The sequence below is a fragment of the Anabas testudineus genome, chromosome 15 (genome assembly GCF_900324465.2).
Source record: "Anabas testudineus chromosome 15, fAnaTes1.2, whole genome shotgun sequence".
Classification (NCBI taxonomy): Eukaryota; Metazoa; Chordata; class Actinopteri; order Anabantiformes; family Anabantidae; genus Anabas; species Anabas testudineus.
In genome coordinates, this window is record NC_046624.1 from 9258275 (window position 1) to 9276401 (window position 18127).

Genomic DNA, 18127 nt, shown 5'->3' on the forward strand with positions numbered 1-18127 from the left:
TCTCTTGCGTCGTGCACTCTTTGGCTTTGCTGCTTAGCAACAGACGATAGCGAGCTAGCCCGTTGCCTGCTTCGTTTAGCTTCTCTCATGCGCAACGTTAGATGAAACGCAGACTCGCCGATAGATACGAATGCCTTTTTATCTTAAAGAAGGACACTCAGTTGTCGACCTTAATTAAACTTTATTTGTTCTTTTGAAGCGGGGCGGAGTGCGTCTGTGCAGTCAATAGCGAGATATCATTATTGGGTGGAGCATTGGGTTCTTTGCTGTGGGAAAAGTGGCTAACGTTAGCTTAGCAGCCTTAGCACCAGAGCCACTAGCGTCTCCTCCTGTCTAACAGCAGAGGGACATTGTAGATATGTGATTTGGGGTTATCTGACAAATCAGCTAATGTGATGTTGGCGGACACTGGCTGAGTTGTAACATCATTTTACAGGTAAGGAATTCTCACTCTGCTAGTTTTTCGTTATTTCAGTTGCTTCATCAAGCTTTGCTGGAACACATCAGCAGCTGCTCGGTACTTGAAGACCCTCCAGCCCAGCTGCTGTTCAACAGGTCATATCTTGGCCAAGGCAAGAGAGTCTGGCGTGTGTTAATAGAGCAGTATGGAAACCTAATGCCCACACAGAGCTTGGACATAATACGTTACCGAAGTTACAACAACGGTAACCATCAACAGAAAGGAGAAGTTACAACTCGTGGCATTATATTTTGTTCTCCCTGTGCTCTAAAATTATAGTTTTAACGATGCACGCCTGGAGGCCTGGGTACTGAAACAGTCTGTCCATGAAGATGACTCACTGTCTAGTAGGGGAGGTGTACCATCTTCTACTTTACTTACCATTATTCATTAAAAAGCACGTAGTATTGCACGGGAAACCCTGCTACCATGTTAACACACACAGGGCTATCTTCAAATTCTTTGCTACTGTATGTCTTTAAAGATATGTGTAGTATGGATGGATTCAAATTGTTGTTCAGACTGGTGCTGCCAGTCTTAGCTGGACACATTGTGCAGAACATTTGAAATATAACAAGTTTTCAAGCTGCTCTTTGAAACTTTTGTGCACTTTTTACTGCTTATTTTAACCTAATATTTTGATAAATACAAGAATGCAAAGCAAATGTTTCAAATGCTTTATATGGGGTGGAAATGACAATGATAGTATCAGTTTTAAAACATGATTACATGAATAGACTATGATTATTCATTGCTAACTGCTAAACCTAATTATTGATAGTAACAACATAATTGTTTGTTAGTGGAGGCTTGAAGACGAGTGGTCAGGTGTTCTCCAAATGCAAATTATGTTCTGTCACAACAGAACTACAACAGGAGCAACATCTAGACTTCAGAAATGATTACTGTCAAATATAAGAGAACTGTAAATGTGTCACTTGGCTCATTAGTTGACAAGTTCAAAGGAAGAAAGGAATCCTTAATCACAACTCAACAGATAACAGATAAGATGAGATCTAAAAAAAAAACAAAACATTTTATATAAACCCTTACATCAAACACACACATACTGTAAACAGTGGCAAGAAAAAGTATGGGCACCCTTTGGGATTACGTGGAGTTTTGCATGAATTGGTCATAAAATGAAGACCTACGATCAAGAATTGTTGACTTGCATGAAGCTGGAAAGGGTTACAAAAGTATCTCCAAAAGCCTTGATGTTCATGTGTCCACGGTAAGACAGACTGTCAACTAATGGAGAAAGTTCAGCACTGTTGCTACTCTCCCTAGGCGTGGTCGTCCTGTAAAGATGATTGCAAGAGCACAGCGCAGAATGCTGAATGAGGTAAAGAAGAATCCTAGAGTGTCAGCTAAAGACTTACAGAAATCTCTGGCACATGCTAACATTTTTGTTGACACATCTACAATAAGGAAAACATTAAACAAGAATGGAGTACATGGGAGGACACAACGGAGGAAGCCATTTCTGTCCAAAACAAATATTGCAGCACGTTTGAAGTTTGCAAAAGAGCACCTGGATGTTCCACAGATGAAACCGAAATTGAGTTGTTTGGAAAAAACACACAACACTATGTGTGGAGAAAAAAAAAGGCACAGCACACCAACATCAAAACCTCATCCCCACTGTAAAACATGGCGGAGGGAGCATCATGGTTTGGGGCCTCAGGGCCTGGACGGAATTTTTGACATTGATGGAAAAATGAATTCCAGAGTTTATCAAGACATTTCGCAGGAAAACGTAAGACCATCTGTCCGCGAACTGAAGCTCCACAGAGGATGGGTGATGCAACAGGACAATGATCCAAAGCAAAAAGGTGATTCAATAAAAGAATAGCTTCAACAAAACAAAATACACCTTCTGAAGTGGCCCAGTCAGAGTCTTGACCTCAACAGATTTTAATGCTGTGGCATGACCTTAAGAAAGCCATTCACACCAGACATCCCAAGAATATAGCTACACTGAAACAGTTTTGTGAAGAGGAGTGGTCCAAAATTACTCCAGCTTGTTGTGCAGGTCTGATCTGCAGCTACAGGAAACGTTTGGTTGAGTTATTGCTGCCAAAGAAGGGTCAACCAGTTATTAAGTCCAAAGGTTCAGATACTTTTTCCACCCTGTACTGTGAATGTTTACATGTTCAATAAAAACATGAAAACATATAATGTTTGTGTAGTATTATTTTCAGCAGACTCTGTTTTTGTATTGTTGTGAGCTAGATATATTGTGACTCAAATGCAGACAGTCTGTTGGCCACCATAGTCACACAGTAGGTTGCCAGTGTCCACTGGGAACAGCTTTTCCACAGTATGTTGTTTAGCATTGCACTCAGCAGCTACACACACAGAGCTCTTGAAGACCCATTTGCTGCGTGGAGTCTGCTGCTCTCAGTGATAATGGAAGAATAAACACACTGCACAGTCACTCCAAATGATTTACCTGAAAATTCTACAACAGCTAGTTCAATTTGAGTAAACAAAATCATTTAAGAATAAATACAGCCATTGTTTATTTAAAGGCATTTATGACATTGAAATTATATAATTATATACTTCTGGAGTTTTTATTAGTATTAACTAATAATTTCATTATGGCTCTGTGTAATTGTCATTGTTTTGTGTTCAGTTTTGTTGTGAGTTACAAACTGGCAAAAAGTGTTTTTTTTTTTCTTCTAGAAAAGGTCAGAAAGTTGATTCTAAACAAAACTTTACCAATATTGGCACAGTAAATGAACTCATGAAGCATAATGCAGTAACAGAGTTGATTTGGTAGAAGTACATTTGCATTTACAGTAAACCAGATCAGATTTCTGCTGGATGTAAGAAATCTTCAGTTTTTTCTGGTATCTAAAAATGTGTCACATTAATGGTTTGTTTATTTTACAATTTCAGGTGGTATATGTTTTTGTGTCGGATACCTGAAACTACCCAGGTGGAGTGAAACTGAGAAAACTGGACGTCAGCACCATGTTGGAGGAGGACATGGAAGTGGCCATCAAGGTGGTCGTGGTCGGCAATGGAGCTGTTGGCAAATCAAGTATGATCCAGCGTTACTGCAAAGGCATCTTCACTAAGGACTACAAAAAGACCATTGGAGTGGACTTTCTGGAAAGGCAGATACTGTAAGCAACTCGTCTTGCATACTGTAGACTTTTGTTCTGCTGTTAGTTATACACTAAAATACATTTATAGTTACTGCCATGCTCTGATGGAGGAAGAACCACAGTTTAGTCACTGTTTGTTTGTCTTTGTGTATAATAATGTTGATAATAAGCAATAACTGAGTCCACTTTTTATCCACAAGGCTTCTTTAGAACTGATGAAGGCTTCATTAGGCTTGATTAACGTAAATCAAGCCCAGTTGCCACTGAACAGCCTTTTTTGGGAGGATCCCATAATCAGCACATGAACTGTTGTTAATTATATTTTATGACTGATCAAGACAATTTCTGTTGGTTTAATACATTTATACATTATTCACCAAAACCACAAGAAAAATTTAAGACTTTGTTGTGAATTGTCAGTAAAAACATTATTTTATTAGAATTTGTTTTTAATTAGAAAACTGTAAGAAACAGGTCTTTCTAATGCAGGTTTGACATACATCTATGAATATTCCAGATATAAACTACTACACACTGTGCTGTGTAGGCTGTTGTTACACTAATGCTGTTATTCTGTGCTATTATTGCATAATGTTATCTCATTATCTCCTCATTGTTGTAGTGTAAATGATGAAGAGGTTCGACTTATGCTGTGGGACACTGCTGGGCAGGAGGAGTTTGATGCTATCACAAAGGCCTACTACCGTGGTAAGACCCTGCCACCGTGACAGATATAGCACTGCTGCTATGGGTCACTGACCCCCCTGACCGCTGAGGTCAAGTCTTTATTTGTCACAGACTTCACAGTTTACTGCAGCGCAGCATTCAATCAAAGCACATTCTTTAGCACACACAGCACTGCGAACATCTTTAAAATGTTAATGTCCACTTGGGTTGTTGTGAATTTGACACAGCGTTTTTACACATATGAGGGTGAATTATGTCTAATATTTATATTTACTTTTTATTTTAAACTGCTTAAACCTGAACTTTTGGTGTGTTGCTTTGCATTCCAGGCGCCCAAGCATGTGTGCTAGTCTTCTCAACCACAGATAGAGAATCGTTTCAGGCTATTGACAGCTGGAGGGAGAAGGTGGAGGCAGAGGTTGGAGATATTCCCACAGTTCTAGTGCAGAACAAAATTGACCTCTTAGAAGAGACCGTTATAAAAAAGTAAGTTTATTTTCTAGAACAGCACATTTTTCTGACAGTTTGTAATTGCACAATAATTACTGTAATTACAGCAGTATAATTTATTGTGAATTTAAAAAATGTGTTTTCTTTACTTGCAGCGAGGAGGCAGAATCATTGGCTAAACGGCTTAAGCTGAGATTTTACCGAGCTTCAGTAAAAGAGGACCTTAATGTCAACGAAGGTGAGAAAGTGGTGGAAAGTCTAATGTAAATTAAACAGTCTCATTTTGAATGATGCTGTTGTAACATTGCTTGCTCTCTCTTCTGTCTCTTAGTGTTTAAATATTTAGCTGAGAAGTACCTTCAGCGACTCAAACAGCAAACAGCAGAGGAGACGGAGGTAGTCCACACAACAAGCAATAAAATAGGTAAACAATCTTTCTTCACATCACTTATTATGTTACATTTTCTCTATAGTAGATTGACATTACTCTCATATTTTATTTTTCTAAGGTGTTTTTAATACCACAAGTAGTAATGTCTGCAACCAGAGCTCCAGCAACGGCAGAGAAGTCATCACTCTACGACCTAACAAACAAAGGACCAAGAAGAGTAAAAATCCTTTTGGAGGCTGCAGCCTACTCTAGATAGAATCATTTAATTTTAGTGACTGATTTGTTTCTAAAACTAGATTGATCATTAATATATTTTATGAAGGTAGCCACATTTAGAGACCAAAGCCCACAGAGACTGAGAATACTCTGTACTACTTTAAAACATTTGAATCTGTATCTCTACATCAATGGTTGAATTTACTTTGACTCAGCCTTGGATTTCCATCACTGATCTGCACACAAAATCGGTCAACATTTGTACACTCTTGGGTCTGCCTTGTGGTCTCTGCAAGTACCAGCAGCAGCTGCAGTTGTGTCATTAGTTTGATGATGCCCCCCTAAACAAGTTATGTCTGTGAGTGCTGGTTTCTTTTAAAAACCACTTGACGTGCAGTTCTCTCGTCACAATATGTAACAGCAGAGGTTGCACTTGCACTCTGTGTAAGCATTTCACCCATGTCTGTGTTTGACATTTTAACTGTGCAATATGTTGGCATGTATTGTAGAAGATACAGATTATTTTGTACCATATTTTTCTAACTGTTAACAGAATATGGTTCAAACTATACTGTTTGCTATGAACAAACACTGTCAAGTCACTATATGTATTTTTGTACAAATCACAACAGTGTTGATTGATATTTTCACTGAAGTGTTGACTTTGTGCCAAATGTCCTCTTCCTGAGCTGTAGTTACATGTTACCACTGCAGTGATTCTCCTGTGTGAACCAAATATCAGTTAACTATTGACACAAAATCCTTCTCTATACGTCAACCTGTACTTCATTTAATTTGATTTGTCAACCAAATTCTAAATTCTCTTACAAAGCCTCACATCATACACAGATATGTTACTCAGTTATCTTTTTGATTGTAGTTGTTAACATTTACACACTTTATATTTAACTGTGCTTTTTCTTTATCTCTGGTACGGCTTTGACTAACTCAGTTAACATCACAGTACATACGTTTCAGTACCTTTTTCTTCTATTTCACTAAAACAGTTTCTAACATTTAAAACACTAAAATGGTACAGGATTATTTGCTTTTCTTTTGTTTCGGCTTGGTTTCTGTATTTTATCAATTATTACTCTTTTGTGAATTCTGGTGAAGGGGTAAGAATACGAACTGAACAGACTAGATGCTCAGTGCTAAGCAGACTCTTTCCCCGTGGTATAATGTCTTGAGCAGAACGTAAAGTCTTGCACTGATGGTGTTACAAAATGCTGCTCTTGAAGTCCTCGTGTGTCTAAATATGCAAGACAATTTAGTTTCTTATCACTACAACACTGAGATCCCCAAAAACATTGCTCGGTCCTCAGTGTAGCTAGCTGTTACTGTGAACTACATGCTATTACCTTGTCCACATAAAGCCTTTTTTTTTTCTTGTCAAAAGTAATTATCTGAATGACACAGATTTCCAAGCACAAAGAAATATGTTTTGATGTGGAAAGCCTTATATTGATTCTTCTGAAGTCTGAAATGAACATTTCCTTATTAGCAATTAAAAGTGTTTTATGTGAGATTAGAGTACAGAGGACAGTGGGAAATACATGTATATGCATGTTTTTGTGTTTTAAAACATTTTGTAACTGATCTCATATTTTTGATTAGTTTTATTCCAGAGGAAAATCCAACAGATGTTCTCATTTCAAGTTTCACAGTGTGGTTGTACTGTATTTACCGATTCTTTCTTTCTTTCTTTTTTTTTTTTACACACACACACACACACACATATATTATATATATATATATATATATATATATAAAAAGATGTGACATGACTATAATGCATGCAAGCCTTTTTTCCACATAATTGAATGTTCAGCCATGTTTGCAAAGCCAAAATGCCTTGTTAACATTCATGTACAGCAAATCAGTATATAATTAGTTCTCAAGCTCTCTCCTGTTTGTAACATTGTGTTTACTTTGCCTTTTTGCTTCATGACTGAATGGATTTAGTGCACTTTATCATGAAGATGGAATATGAACTGAAAGAACCACACAAACTAACCCTACTTATGTGCTGTCACTCAGGTGTCGTAACAGTCTGTAATAATATTTTCATAAACCTCACGTGTAGTCAAACAAACTCATGTATGCTTACACTCTGACAAAAACAACATGCATTGTTGGGTTTTTTAACAGTTATTAAAGGTACCATAAAACTCTGAACCTGGTGAAGGTTGGTGGTAACCTGACATAAATAAAACTTTACTTTTTTTTTCTTGGGCAGCTGGTGTGTAATTTCCAACGACAATACTCTGGCCAGTAGTTGTTTAACCAGAACTTTGCTGAGGTGCTGTTGGACAGAGCAAACCACACAAACAGAGGCAAGATGGTGTTCACCTTCACATAAATGTATCAGACAAATGCTTTTATTTACCTTTTGTTTTTTTAACACAATGTGAATTTTGTGAAAATAGGAACTGTTTCAAAATCAACTAACGTGATTTGTGCTTCCTTCACATAAAGAGGTAGTGTGCGCACAGCCACAATCCTTAACAAGTGCCTCATTTACAGTAAAAAAAAGGGAGACAGGAAAACATGCTTTGAAATTAGATTCACGGGTTGTGATACTGGATAAATCAATTTCATGCATATTCTTTGTTGTATTTTCTAATTCAGTGCTGATGTTGAGTCCAGATGTTTAATAAGTCATTTTCCCAGCCGCAGTAACTTCAACCTAGTAAACAAGCATTTTTTTTTCTATACACTGCTGTACTACCTAACACTTGGTTGACCATCTACTGACACATCACAGTCACTTCATTAAGATCATGAGCACTGGGTTTTACAGACATTTAACAAACTGAACAAACCTCATAGTGCATATGTGAACACACGTCGTGTACTGAGCGTAGCCAATAAACAATCCATATTAAACTGATCAACATAAATTTCAAACTTCGAAGGTAAAAATGAATCATGGTCAGAAAACACCAATATCCCTTCAGCAGGTATGAACGTGTCTGTTATGCCTGACTGCATTTTTGGCCCAACATTACAGCATTGCATCAATTTCCTCCCACACGTCCCTTCTTCAGTTAGTGCAGGATTACAACCGTTCTTGGCGAGGTTAGTGACATCGAAGGCACATTTTACGTTTTGGTGACAGGTCTCATTGGCTGCCGTTCGCTTTAGGTTCCTCTAGCTTTTGATGATCCATAATCTTGATGTTTTTTTCAGCATTTTCTATGTTCCTCAACAGCGTCTCCAGCCTCCGCTTGATATTCTTCTGGTCCTCCAGAGCACAGCTGATGACGATCACCTGGAACTTCTGATTGATGGGGACGGGCGGTGCCTCAGTCACGCAGGCGGCATGCAGGGCCATCAGCTGGTTTCGGGAACCATCCATATCATCCAGTAACTTTTTCACTATTTCATCTATTATGGATGTGGCCTTGCGCAGAGCCTCTTCCTGCTGAGAGTTCCTGATCGTACCAACAGAGATCTCCACAGACAGTGTCCGGCCCATTAGACGGTTTGCAGTCAAGTTTAACTCTTCCCTCTCACCTAGAAGATGCAAAGCAAGGAAATCAGCGCCGTCTTTAAAGAAACATGACACTGGGGTGAAGAGAATAACAGAAACACCTATGCAAACTGCTCTGAGAAATAAGTTTAAACCTGTCTAAGTATTGCCTCATAGCATAAAAGATCTGGTTTCAAATCCTGGCACATATCCTTATTAGAGTAGTTTCTACATTCACCATGTTAGTACCTAACTCACCTCCCACTGTCCACAGACATACAGCTCTGATGAATTTCATTCTACTAATGCATGAGGGATCCAACACAAACATTGTAATGCAATGCATGTTATGTAACCCAACTGGAATTTTTTCCAGTATCAGAAAGGTGTTTATTCAGTTATGAACAGTTAGTGGTTTGGAGACTTTAGTGTTACTGTATATTGTAGTTTCTGTTCCAGCAGGTGGAAATTACAGAGCAGACGCCCTACAATATATTGCTGGAAACAAATACAATAACACTTCAGGAGGCACTATTTTAATACACAGTACAGCACATTGTAGAAATCATAAGGGTATTCATTATATGTAGTATATGTTACAGTACAGGTACAAGGTGCTCATGTAATTTCCAACCCCATGTGTATAACCTGCAGGATCATTAATACACGCTACGTGGTAATTGAATGTAGACGCCCTTTGTGTATAAGCAACAAAATCAAATCCAGGTTGTAGAAAGAAACAACCTTTGGGTGGGGTGCAAAAAGACATCACGTGTTAGCCTGTTACTTTGTAAATCCCCATGGTGATTCTTGAACACCACCACCCAAATCCAAAACATAACCTCATTGGATCCAAATGTTACAGAGAAAAACAGAATGTCTTTAAAGGCACAGTGACTATGGGTCTACACAGTGGCAAGAAAAAGTATGTGAACCCTTTGGAATGTCATAGTTTTCTGCGTTAATGTGTGATAAAATGTGATCTGATCTTCACCTGAGTCAAGAGTATTAACAAATATAATGTGCCATTAGTAATCATGTCTTTATTAAGAACAACCATAAAAAGATCATAGTGCTAGTGGAAAAAGTATGTGAAGCCTTGGAATTAATAACAGACACTCTGCTTTTTCAATGTTTCACCTACTGAATGAACACAGATGTTAGTCAGTTCCAATGATGCCTTCAAATCTTTGGCTGTTTCTTTACCTCCTTGATGAGTGTTTGTTGTGCTCTTGGGGTCATTTTGACTGGTCGCCCACTCCTTGGTAGAGTGGCCACAGTATCAAAGTGTCTCCATTTATAGTTTGTTTGTCTAACTGTACACTGGTGAATTTCTAAAGTCTTTGACATCACTTTCTAACCCTTCCCAGCTTTATGTAAATCAACTATTCTTAATTGTAGATCCTCTGAAAGCTTCTTTTGATGAGACATGGCTCACATAAGCGTATTCTTCTTGTGCACAGCAAACTCAAAAGGTCTGAGTGGTTTTTAGTAGCTCTCGTCCACACCCTCAAATTATTTTCTTCTACGTATTCTAATACCTGACTCCAATTATCTTTTTGGAAGTCATTATTCCAACTTTTAACTTACTTTTTCACAGTGGCACTATGGGTTTTATGGTTGTGGTCTTTTGTTGTGTATTACTCTTGACTTAGATAGAGATCAGTTCACATTTGATGACAAACTAATGCAGAAAACCATGAAATTCTAAAAGGTTCGCACACTTTTTCCACTTCTATGTGTTGTGTATGTTTTCCCTTCCTGTTCAGCTCCTCACCGGGACAGATGTTACGGATTTCTTGACTGTTCTGTATGGATTGAATCATTTCCAGGATGCACTCCCTTTCCTGCTCCATGGCCGATGCTGCTTCGCGTAAAGCCTCCACCCTGACGCACACAGAAACAAGTCGTGACCCCTCACATCCATTCAAAACCACACACACACACACACACACACACCATTTCTCAGCCAATGTTATGATAAAGCGATGAATCACATGTTGTATTACGTTTTGACTTTTCAAGAAGTGATCTGCTGTATTTGATTCATCTTAGGACCCCAGTAATAAAACCAAGAGCCAGGTTCACCGCTGTTACAAAACACGGACACCAAGTGCGCTGAACATTACGCACATGGTCCCCAGGCCTGTGGCTCTACCTTATTTCCAGCTGATCCAAACTTTCCAGGAGGCGTCCGGAGCGGTCCGCCATGGACAGCGTCCTGCTGAACTTGCCGTGCGGAGCCTCGTTCATCTTCGCCTGGATTTTCGCTTGCGCCATGATGGTGAGAGGTTTTGTCGATCCGTGCCGGAGACTCGAGTCCTGCGTCCGATCCACAGCGGTGTGTGCAGCTGAGTGGAGCTTCAGCGGCGCCCCTGGGAGAACATTTCCTAACATGGGCCGTCGCTTCCCTCCCTCCCTCACTCCTCACAGAAGCTTCCCGAGGAGCCCAGAGCTGCGGCTTCTAAGATGAGGTCCGAGGACCCCCTAGAGAACCTCAAGGAGCTCCAGCAGGTCCCAAGAAACATTTCAGATTTATCGCACTCTTCTTTTAACTAAGGTGGAGCTATAATCTAATTCAATTATTTAAATTAAAAGAATCAAACCAAATCAACACAATAATAAGATACAGTTCATATAAACAATATAAAGGAAGCAACATAACATAGATGTGTGTGCACAGATGGTGTAAAAGCAATTTGCAATGTGAATCTGCTTTGAAAAGAAATGCGTCAGTCCTCCCTGTTTTTGAATATGAGCAAATTAAGAGAAGCCACAGAAGCTGGTGCCAGAATCGCAGCTTGCAGGGCCTCCGCTGGGAAAGTGTTTGTGTTCAAGCCAGCGCACAAGAGTGATTTGGAACAAGCACAAAACAAACCCCTGGTTGTACAAGTTTCTATTCATCCAGATGGGTATTAGGATGTGACTCCAGTGTACCGTGCACCATCTTCTCCACATTATGTTCCATTATGTTTATGTAGTAGAAAACTATTCTGCCTTTTTGAGTGGAGCCGACAGCTGAGCTGAAAGTGTTATTTTCATTTTAGATTAATATCATAACACATAAACCTGGAACTTGAAATCACTACAGGACACTGGACACTGGACTTCAAGTCGCCAATGAAAACAGCAGGAAATTGGAGACACACTAAACGCTGTGGTCACAAGCTCAGCTGGGGCATCTTGCAGTGTCATCGTTACCATGTATAGCTCAAGTGTCGACACACTTAAGTGTTGAGTCTTTGCAACAGTGGACTGTGCACAAATCAACAGCGAGAAGCCAACTTTTCCAAAACGTGGAATCTGGCAACCAGAGCATGAACTGGGAGAGACGAATTCTAAACCGTACCAATCTCATAGAAAAAAAAGGAGATAACAGTTAACATTTATTTATATATTCTGAACACAATTACCTTATACAAAAGATTTCAGTATAATGTTTGAATAGTTTCTCACACACACTAGCACAGTTCTTAGAATTCCAGAAGACTTCTTTTAAGAGCTTCTTCCAACTCTGAAATAAAAAAAAAAAAAAAAAAAAAAAAAAAGAAAAATATAAGTGTTAAACAAACTGCATCAGCATTGTGACAGCAGCCAGGAAATCATGTGTTCCTGATTGTGAGACCTCCCATTTAAATTGTATTGCTTTGGATCTATCCCATAATACAATTTATGCCGTACCTGCTGATTCTTTTGCTTCCTCTGCACTCAAAGACAGCACGTGCTTCATCTCTTCATCGGAATCATCTGTAACAGCATAAATAAAGAGTAAGCACCTGATTCATTCAGGAGTTTCATAACTTTCAACTTTCTTATTCTCGGGGGTTATTTCTTTTTTCTACACGTTTATTGCCTACTTTCATCTGCTTCACCCTCTCGGTTGGACTGATCCACGTTCAAAACCTTGGCCAGCATTTCGTCTTCAACCTCTGCAAATGAAAACAGAATTATGTGTTGTTTGCATATTTTGCATGTCGGCAAATGAATTTATTTGATTTACCATGGATGCCTGGTTTGATCTCCACAGCATTGAGTATTTTTTCAGTGGTGGGTTCTGCTTCTTTGTCTTTCGTGCAGGTCCTGGAGTTATTGCATGGCTCCAGTGTACAGTGATGGGAGTGATAGTGTTTATGGAAACTTGGAACATCCATAAAACTTTCCTGGCACACTTTGCATTCTACGCTGAAGGTCTTGTCCAGGTTCATGGCAGCGTGTTTTGTGTGGACGTGAGTCTTTATCTGTGCATATGAAGGCACAGACACGCTACATGGAGCACACAAGTACTGACATTTTTCTTCAGTTGCCAGATTCCTCATGCATTGTGTATATATAGCTTTCATTTCCTCTTTGGTCTTTTCTGAACCCATGCATGGGCAGGTGAGCTGACTGTTGCTGGCAGCATCAACAGGCGGAACAACTTCAACAACATCATCCATGCAGTAGTAGTCCTTACTGTGAAGACTCTTGTAATGCTCCAGGAACTCGCCTTCAGATTCAAACTGCATGCTCTCGCAGAGGCCGCAGAAGTGGGAGCTCTTTATCTGCCCGTTGTGCTCATTCATACAGTGTCTCCGCACGGTGGACTCTTTGAAGAACTTCTGAGGGCAGTGTCCACAGATGTATCTCTGAAAGCTGTGACTGCTCACATCCTTGCAGTGTTTGTGGACAGCCCCCTCAGAGTCAAAGATGTCCTCGCACATCCTGCACATCCAAGTCTGCTCCGTTTTTGATGTAGACGGCTCTCCTGAGTTCTGCTGGACTGTGGACGACGAATGCGCCACAACTTTGCTGCTGGTGCACGGCTTAGCATCAGTGATTGTGACAAGCTCTTCAGGCACTTCTTGCTCAGTGAAGAAGGTGTGTCCACTGTGCACTTCTGATACATGCAGCAAGATGTCTTCATATCTAGGCATTTCAACTTTGCATTTGCGGCAGTAGAAAAGGAAATTGGAGAGATGAGCTCCCCCATGAAAGCGACTCATATGCAGGCGGGTAATGGAAGACTCTCCCATGTGTTTTCCACACACGCCACACTGGTGGAAAATCTGGTTCACAGCTAAGAGGTGGTTACTGGCTGTAGCCTCCTCGGAAAACTGCAGGCCACACTCGCAGTACCATGCTGTTGCTGAGGGGCCGCTAGTTCTACCGTTTATGTTCAGGCTTAATCTTTTTCTTTTAGCTGGAAAGTCTTCACAATCACTCCTCTTCTTGGTTCTTTTTTGAAAAGGTGTTGCGAAGCCAAAGGTCTGTCCTTTCTCCTGCATTTCTTTGGCCCCTTGGGTGTCTTGAATTTCACTAAACCTGCAGTGCTGCAGAAGAGCTTTCCCCATTGTTTCATTGACCTCCACATCATGCTGGGTTGATTCTTTGTGTTTCTCAATTTCAGCTTGGCTGAGGAAGATTTTGCAGCAGAGGGAGCACTGCCCTCGCACTTGGAGCCGTTTCACTACCTGCACTATCGTTTTATCAGCTTTGGCCACAGCGCAGCCCTGTCTGCAGTGAACACTAAAGCAGAAACACACGGAAAAACCCAGAAGAATTATTTCAACAGAATCAATGTAAATGTACAGAAAAAATGAGGCTCTGCTACATGGGAATGTGACACTGTTCAATATAATATATGCATGTTAGAATAATAGAAACAAAACTTACTTAAAGTGAGCTTGAGCTGCCTGATGTGAGGCTAGTACTTTATGACATAAAGAGCATTGGACATTGAACGTTGCCTCCTTGCACAATGTGATGAGTCGATTCTTAACATATTGTGGGACAGGAATTGGCAGTGTTCTTCCTATGGGCCCTTTAACAAGAGAAAGGCTTAAGCACTTTTATTTACAATTTATTTGGGCATTAATAATGTCATTTATATAAATCACATATAAACAAACTTTATTTTATAAGAAGAACACACATCTATCAATGACGACAACAATCATATTAAATCGTCATTCTCATAAATAAACCTTACCATTCATGGGGAGGGACTCTGTAAAGTGATTTTTGGCTGACATATGTTGAAGACACTCATCTCGGAGGTTGAAAAGGAGGTAGCAGGCGGGACAGGCAAAACACACAATCCGCTGATAGGTTTGAGTGACGCTGTGGCCATCAGCAGTAGAAGAGGACACCTAATGATCCAAACACAGTGGTTCTAAATAATTTTTATTTAATTTTGAAATTTCAAAACATTCACAGAAAGGCAAAAGGCGTGTAAACCTTAGTCTCAAGATGTTTTCGCCATGCTTCTTTGGTCTGAAAATGTTGACCACAGGCAACACAGCCAAAGAGCTCAGATGGACTCCCTCTAAGATTGATGGTTGGATCACAAGGAGAGTGATCAAACCTGCACACCAAATATGTTGATTCAAAATATGCCAATGTATCCTCAAGAAAATGGTCCAAAGCATCATACAGACAATTAAAACTACCTTTTTAAGTGCCCATCAAGTAGAGATGCATTATCGTAAACTCTGCCACAGTTGATCACGGGACAGGTGTGTCTAGTGCAACTGTTTCTAGGGAAAGAAGCAGATCTATGCCTTCTCCCAGAACCAGCACTGATCACTCCTGGTTGAAGACCTAAGTAAACAGAAAGTATACAGTATAATCAGGTTCATAGACTCACTTGACTGAAAACTGGGTGGGTTACTATAACAGCACAAAAGTATAAAGCTTTTGTACTGAATCCACTCAAATCAATTTGAAAAAAATATGCGAGTAATAATGTCACAGATTTCTGATCACACCTGGCATCTTTAGCCACATGTCCACACAGCGCTTTGCTTCCTGGTTTATTGCGTTTGTAGAACTAAAAGCCAACTCCTGCTGCCCATGAGCTTTTTGTAAGATTTGCTTCTCCTGAAAGAGAGATAAAGAAAATGATAACAGAATGTTTCCTGCCATCCTTTTTTAAACATAAATATAATAGACTTCTATATGTCAGTGGACACAGACAACATCCCATTCTGACCACTGTGTGGCGCTGCTGCTGCTGCTGCTGCTACAACCGGCCTTAACTGACCCCATTTACTAACAACTCAGTAAAAAAAAAATGCTTCTCTGCATTTTAAGCTACATTTAATCATCTTTAGATGACATAATACAAATAACAGCAGTTTATAGAGTTGATAATGAGATTGTTGTCAGCACGGTAGCTACAGACCGGACTGGACTAAGGCTATGAATCAATTTTTAGACAGTAGCTAAAAATATGGCACCATTGTTTAATCTATTCTAGCATTTTAGAGCATTTGCATCAAGACCATGATGTGTACACCTTTGGTAGTAGTTGATTTACAGCATAAACAGCAACAAATAATAGTACTTCATTCTATGGTACGAAAAAGAAATAAATAACAACCTTACCTTGAAAGCTCTACATTTATCTGCTCGTTCCTTTTTCTCTTGAGCCACCTGATGTGCCAGTCTGTCCAGTGTAGATGTGACATGCGCTTTATGTCGCGTGATTTTATCTTCAAGCTGCAACAGAAACATCAAACAATCTGAGACAGACACAGACATACATTAACAGCATCTAATAAAAAGGTAATCTTCTCGGTCACTTACTGTGCCTGGCAGAAATGAACAGCCTTCATCATCACTATCAGTCAGCAGATCAATGCACTCCAGTACTGGTCTGAGGGGACCCTCCTCAAGCAAGTACAGAACACCAAAGTCATTGAATGTCATAGTGCACACCTACAGTTAGTAGTACATTAACACTTGAATGAGTCTGCTAAACCTGTGTAAGAAGGAAATTTAATATAGTTATAACAAATGGCAAGTCTGTCAGATTATCAAGTTAAACGGTTAATCCGATTAATGTCAAGGACAGAAATTAGACTTACATATATATATATACACACATTAATCTATCCATGTATTAATAGATTGAAATATACATATGACTCACTGATACAAACTCCACTTCTTCCACCTCATCTCCGTCTGCTTGAGATTGAGACATTGATCTAAAGGAAAAACAAACTAATGAAACGTTTGAAGCTGCAGTCCTGATTCAGCACAGGGTATTTACTAGTTTAGGTATAAACTAGACAAGCACCTTCACAGTAATGTATACGTCTAATATTTTGCCTTTAGGCCTGCTTATTCGAGATCAGTCCAAATCAGGACATGATCCCTAACCGGTTATGACTTGTTAACATTTTTAAAGAACCGTAAACAACAGCGAAATAGTCTTTTTTAATTAATTAGCTACTTAGAGAAACAGACGTAAGAGCTTTGTTAGAAAACAAATGACAGGGTCTGCTGGCTAACCATGTACAGTTCTTACATTAGCCACCCTCTTCTATTATTAGCAGCCCAGGTCTTTGCCTACATGACGACTGTAGAAATGTCTTTATACTCAGCGACCACTCTGGGGACTTCACGTCCGCATCAGGCTTTTGTGAAGTAATAAAAACACGACTGGCTCCAGCGTACTGTAAGCTAGCTGTTAGTTACACATGGGTCTATAACTATTTACACACTTACCTAAACCGACTCACTTTCGTGCGGTCGGTGATGGGTGGAAGCTAAACTGCAAGCTTAAGATCTTAAACCCCTGTGTGTTTGCAATATATATATATATATATATGCACTACTTTGCCTCCATTTGCCTCGAACCGATGAGGGAAGAAGACGTTATAGGCGGGCAGCACTAAGATGAGCTAGCTAACTAAAGTTGCAAAGCGTTTAGCGGCACTGAAACGTTTTAACTCATACTTTTGTTACACACACGGCGTCAGCGACCATTAACCTGAACTGTTGTTGCGAAGTTGATCTGAATTCTGATGAATGTATCTGTATTATCTGTCTGTAACTATATTGTTGTGATGGGTGCTTTTATTCTGACAGCAGTCCTGGACGGTCAGTAACAGGTGAGCTAACGTTAGCTTGCTGGCGAATGCGGGTGCAACGGTTTTACTCAACTTAACTAAGGTAAACACATTAAAGTTGGACTTGCCTTTGTGTTAATCACCTACGGTTGAAATCAACAGATAAATGAAGCTGAGCATCACATTACCTATTGTTTATCCTATGAATTCCGCTGTTGACAGAGTGGTAGCTAGCTGCAGCACCTGAAATCAAAGCAAACGCAGCTAACGTTAGCGTCGTCGGCGACGTCATGCGTAAGAAGCGCTCCTTTTCTACGCGTCATCTGCCGCACGGGCGGAGTTAGCAGGCAGATGGATACGTAGAATAAACGAGTTTTTAATATTAATAAATACAATTTTTTGGTATGAAATTATGTAGGACACTAAGGTTGGTACGCTTAGGTCAATTATTCCTCTGTGACGATGGCATTTTCTGACTGAACTATTTTAGTG

General features: G+C 39.7%; 3 protein-coding genes across 3 annotated transcripts; 1 reads left to right on the forward strand and 2 right to left on the reverse strand.

The window, feature by feature from the left end:
* Positions 1-37: 37 nt before the first annotated feature.
* rab23 (RAB23, member RAS oncogene family) lies at positions 38-7559 on the forward strand. The gene is made up of 7 exons (XM_026354084.1): positions 38-436; positions 3368-3597; positions 4202-4287; positions 4596-4752; positions 4872-4954; positions 5048-5140; positions 5226-7559. Exons 2-7 carry the CDS (start codon positions 3443-3445, stop codon positions 5357-5359), a joined length of 708 nt encoding a protein of 235 aa, XP_026209869.1. The 5' UTR covers positions 38-436; positions 3368-3442; the 3' UTR covers positions 5360-7559.
* A 123-nt stretch (positions 7560-7682) lies between these two features.
* On the reverse strand, positions 7683-12039 carry bag2 (BCL2 associated athanogene 2). Its single transcript, XM_026354083.1, has 3 exons — positions 10957-12039; positions 10576-10685; positions 7683-8842 (listed from the first exon to the last, which is right to left on the reverse strand). Exons 1-3 carry the CDS (start codon positions 11193-11195, stop codon positions 8448-8450), a joined length of 744 nt encoding a protein of 247 aa, XP_026209868.1. The 5' UTR covers positions 11196-12039; the 3' UTR covers positions 7683-8447.
* A 118-nt stretch (positions 12040-12157) lies between these two features.
* On the reverse strand, positions 12158-17908 carry znf451 (zinc finger protein 451). Its single transcript, XM_026354082.1, has 13 exons — positions 17824-17908; positions 16711-16768; positions 16365-16448; positions 16164-16277; positions 15545-15656; positions 15227-15377; positions 15015-15141; positions 14767-14926; positions 14451-14598; positions 12799-14303; positions 12656-12727; positions 12480-12545; positions 12158-12312 (listed from the first exon to the last, which is right to left on the reverse strand). Exons 2-13 carry the CDS (start codon positions 16762-16764, stop codon positions 12272-12274), a joined length of 2634 nt encoding a protein of 877 aa, XP_026209867.1. The 5' UTR covers positions 16765-16768; positions 17824-17908; the 3' UTR covers positions 12158-12271.
* Between the last annotated feature and the right edge of the window lie 219 nt (positions 17909-18127).

Coding starts and splice junctions, on each gene's coding strand:
- rab23 (XM_026354084.1), top strand. CDS start 3,443: ATGTTGGAGGAGGACATGGAAGTGGCCATCAAGGTGGTCGTGGTCGGC. Junction 4,753..4,871: donor GAAGAGACCGTTATAAAAAA/GTAAGTTTATTT, acceptor CTTTACTTGCAG/CGAGGAGGCAGAATCATTGG. Junction 4,955..5,047: donor GGACCTTAATGTCAACGAAG/GTGAGAAAGTGG, acceptor TCTGTCTCTTAG/TGTTTAAATATTTAGCTGAG.
- bag2 (XM_026354083.1), bottom strand. CDS start 11,195: ATGTTAGGAAATGTTCTCCCAGGGGCGCCGCTGAAGCTCCACTCAGCT. Junction 10,686..10,956: donor TTGGATCAGCTGGAAATAAG/GTAGAGCCACAG, acceptor TGTGTGCGTCAG/GGTGGAGGCTTTACGCGAAG. Junction 8,843..10,575: donor AATCCGTAACATCTGTCCCG/GTGAGGAGCTGA, acceptor TGCATCTTCTAG/GTGAGAGGGAAGAGTTAAAC.
- znf451 (XM_026354082.1), bottom strand. CDS start 16,764: ATGTCTCAATCTCAAGCAGACGGAGATGAGGTGGAAGAAGTGGAGTTT. Junction 15,142..15,226: donor CTTGATGGGCACTTAAAAAG/GTAGTTTTAATT, acceptor TTTGGTGTGCAG/GTTTGATCACTCTCCTTGTG. Junction 14,927..15,014: donor GAAAACATCTTGAGACTAAG/GTTTACACGCCT, acceptor TTGGATCATTAG/GTGTCCTCTTCTACTGCTGA.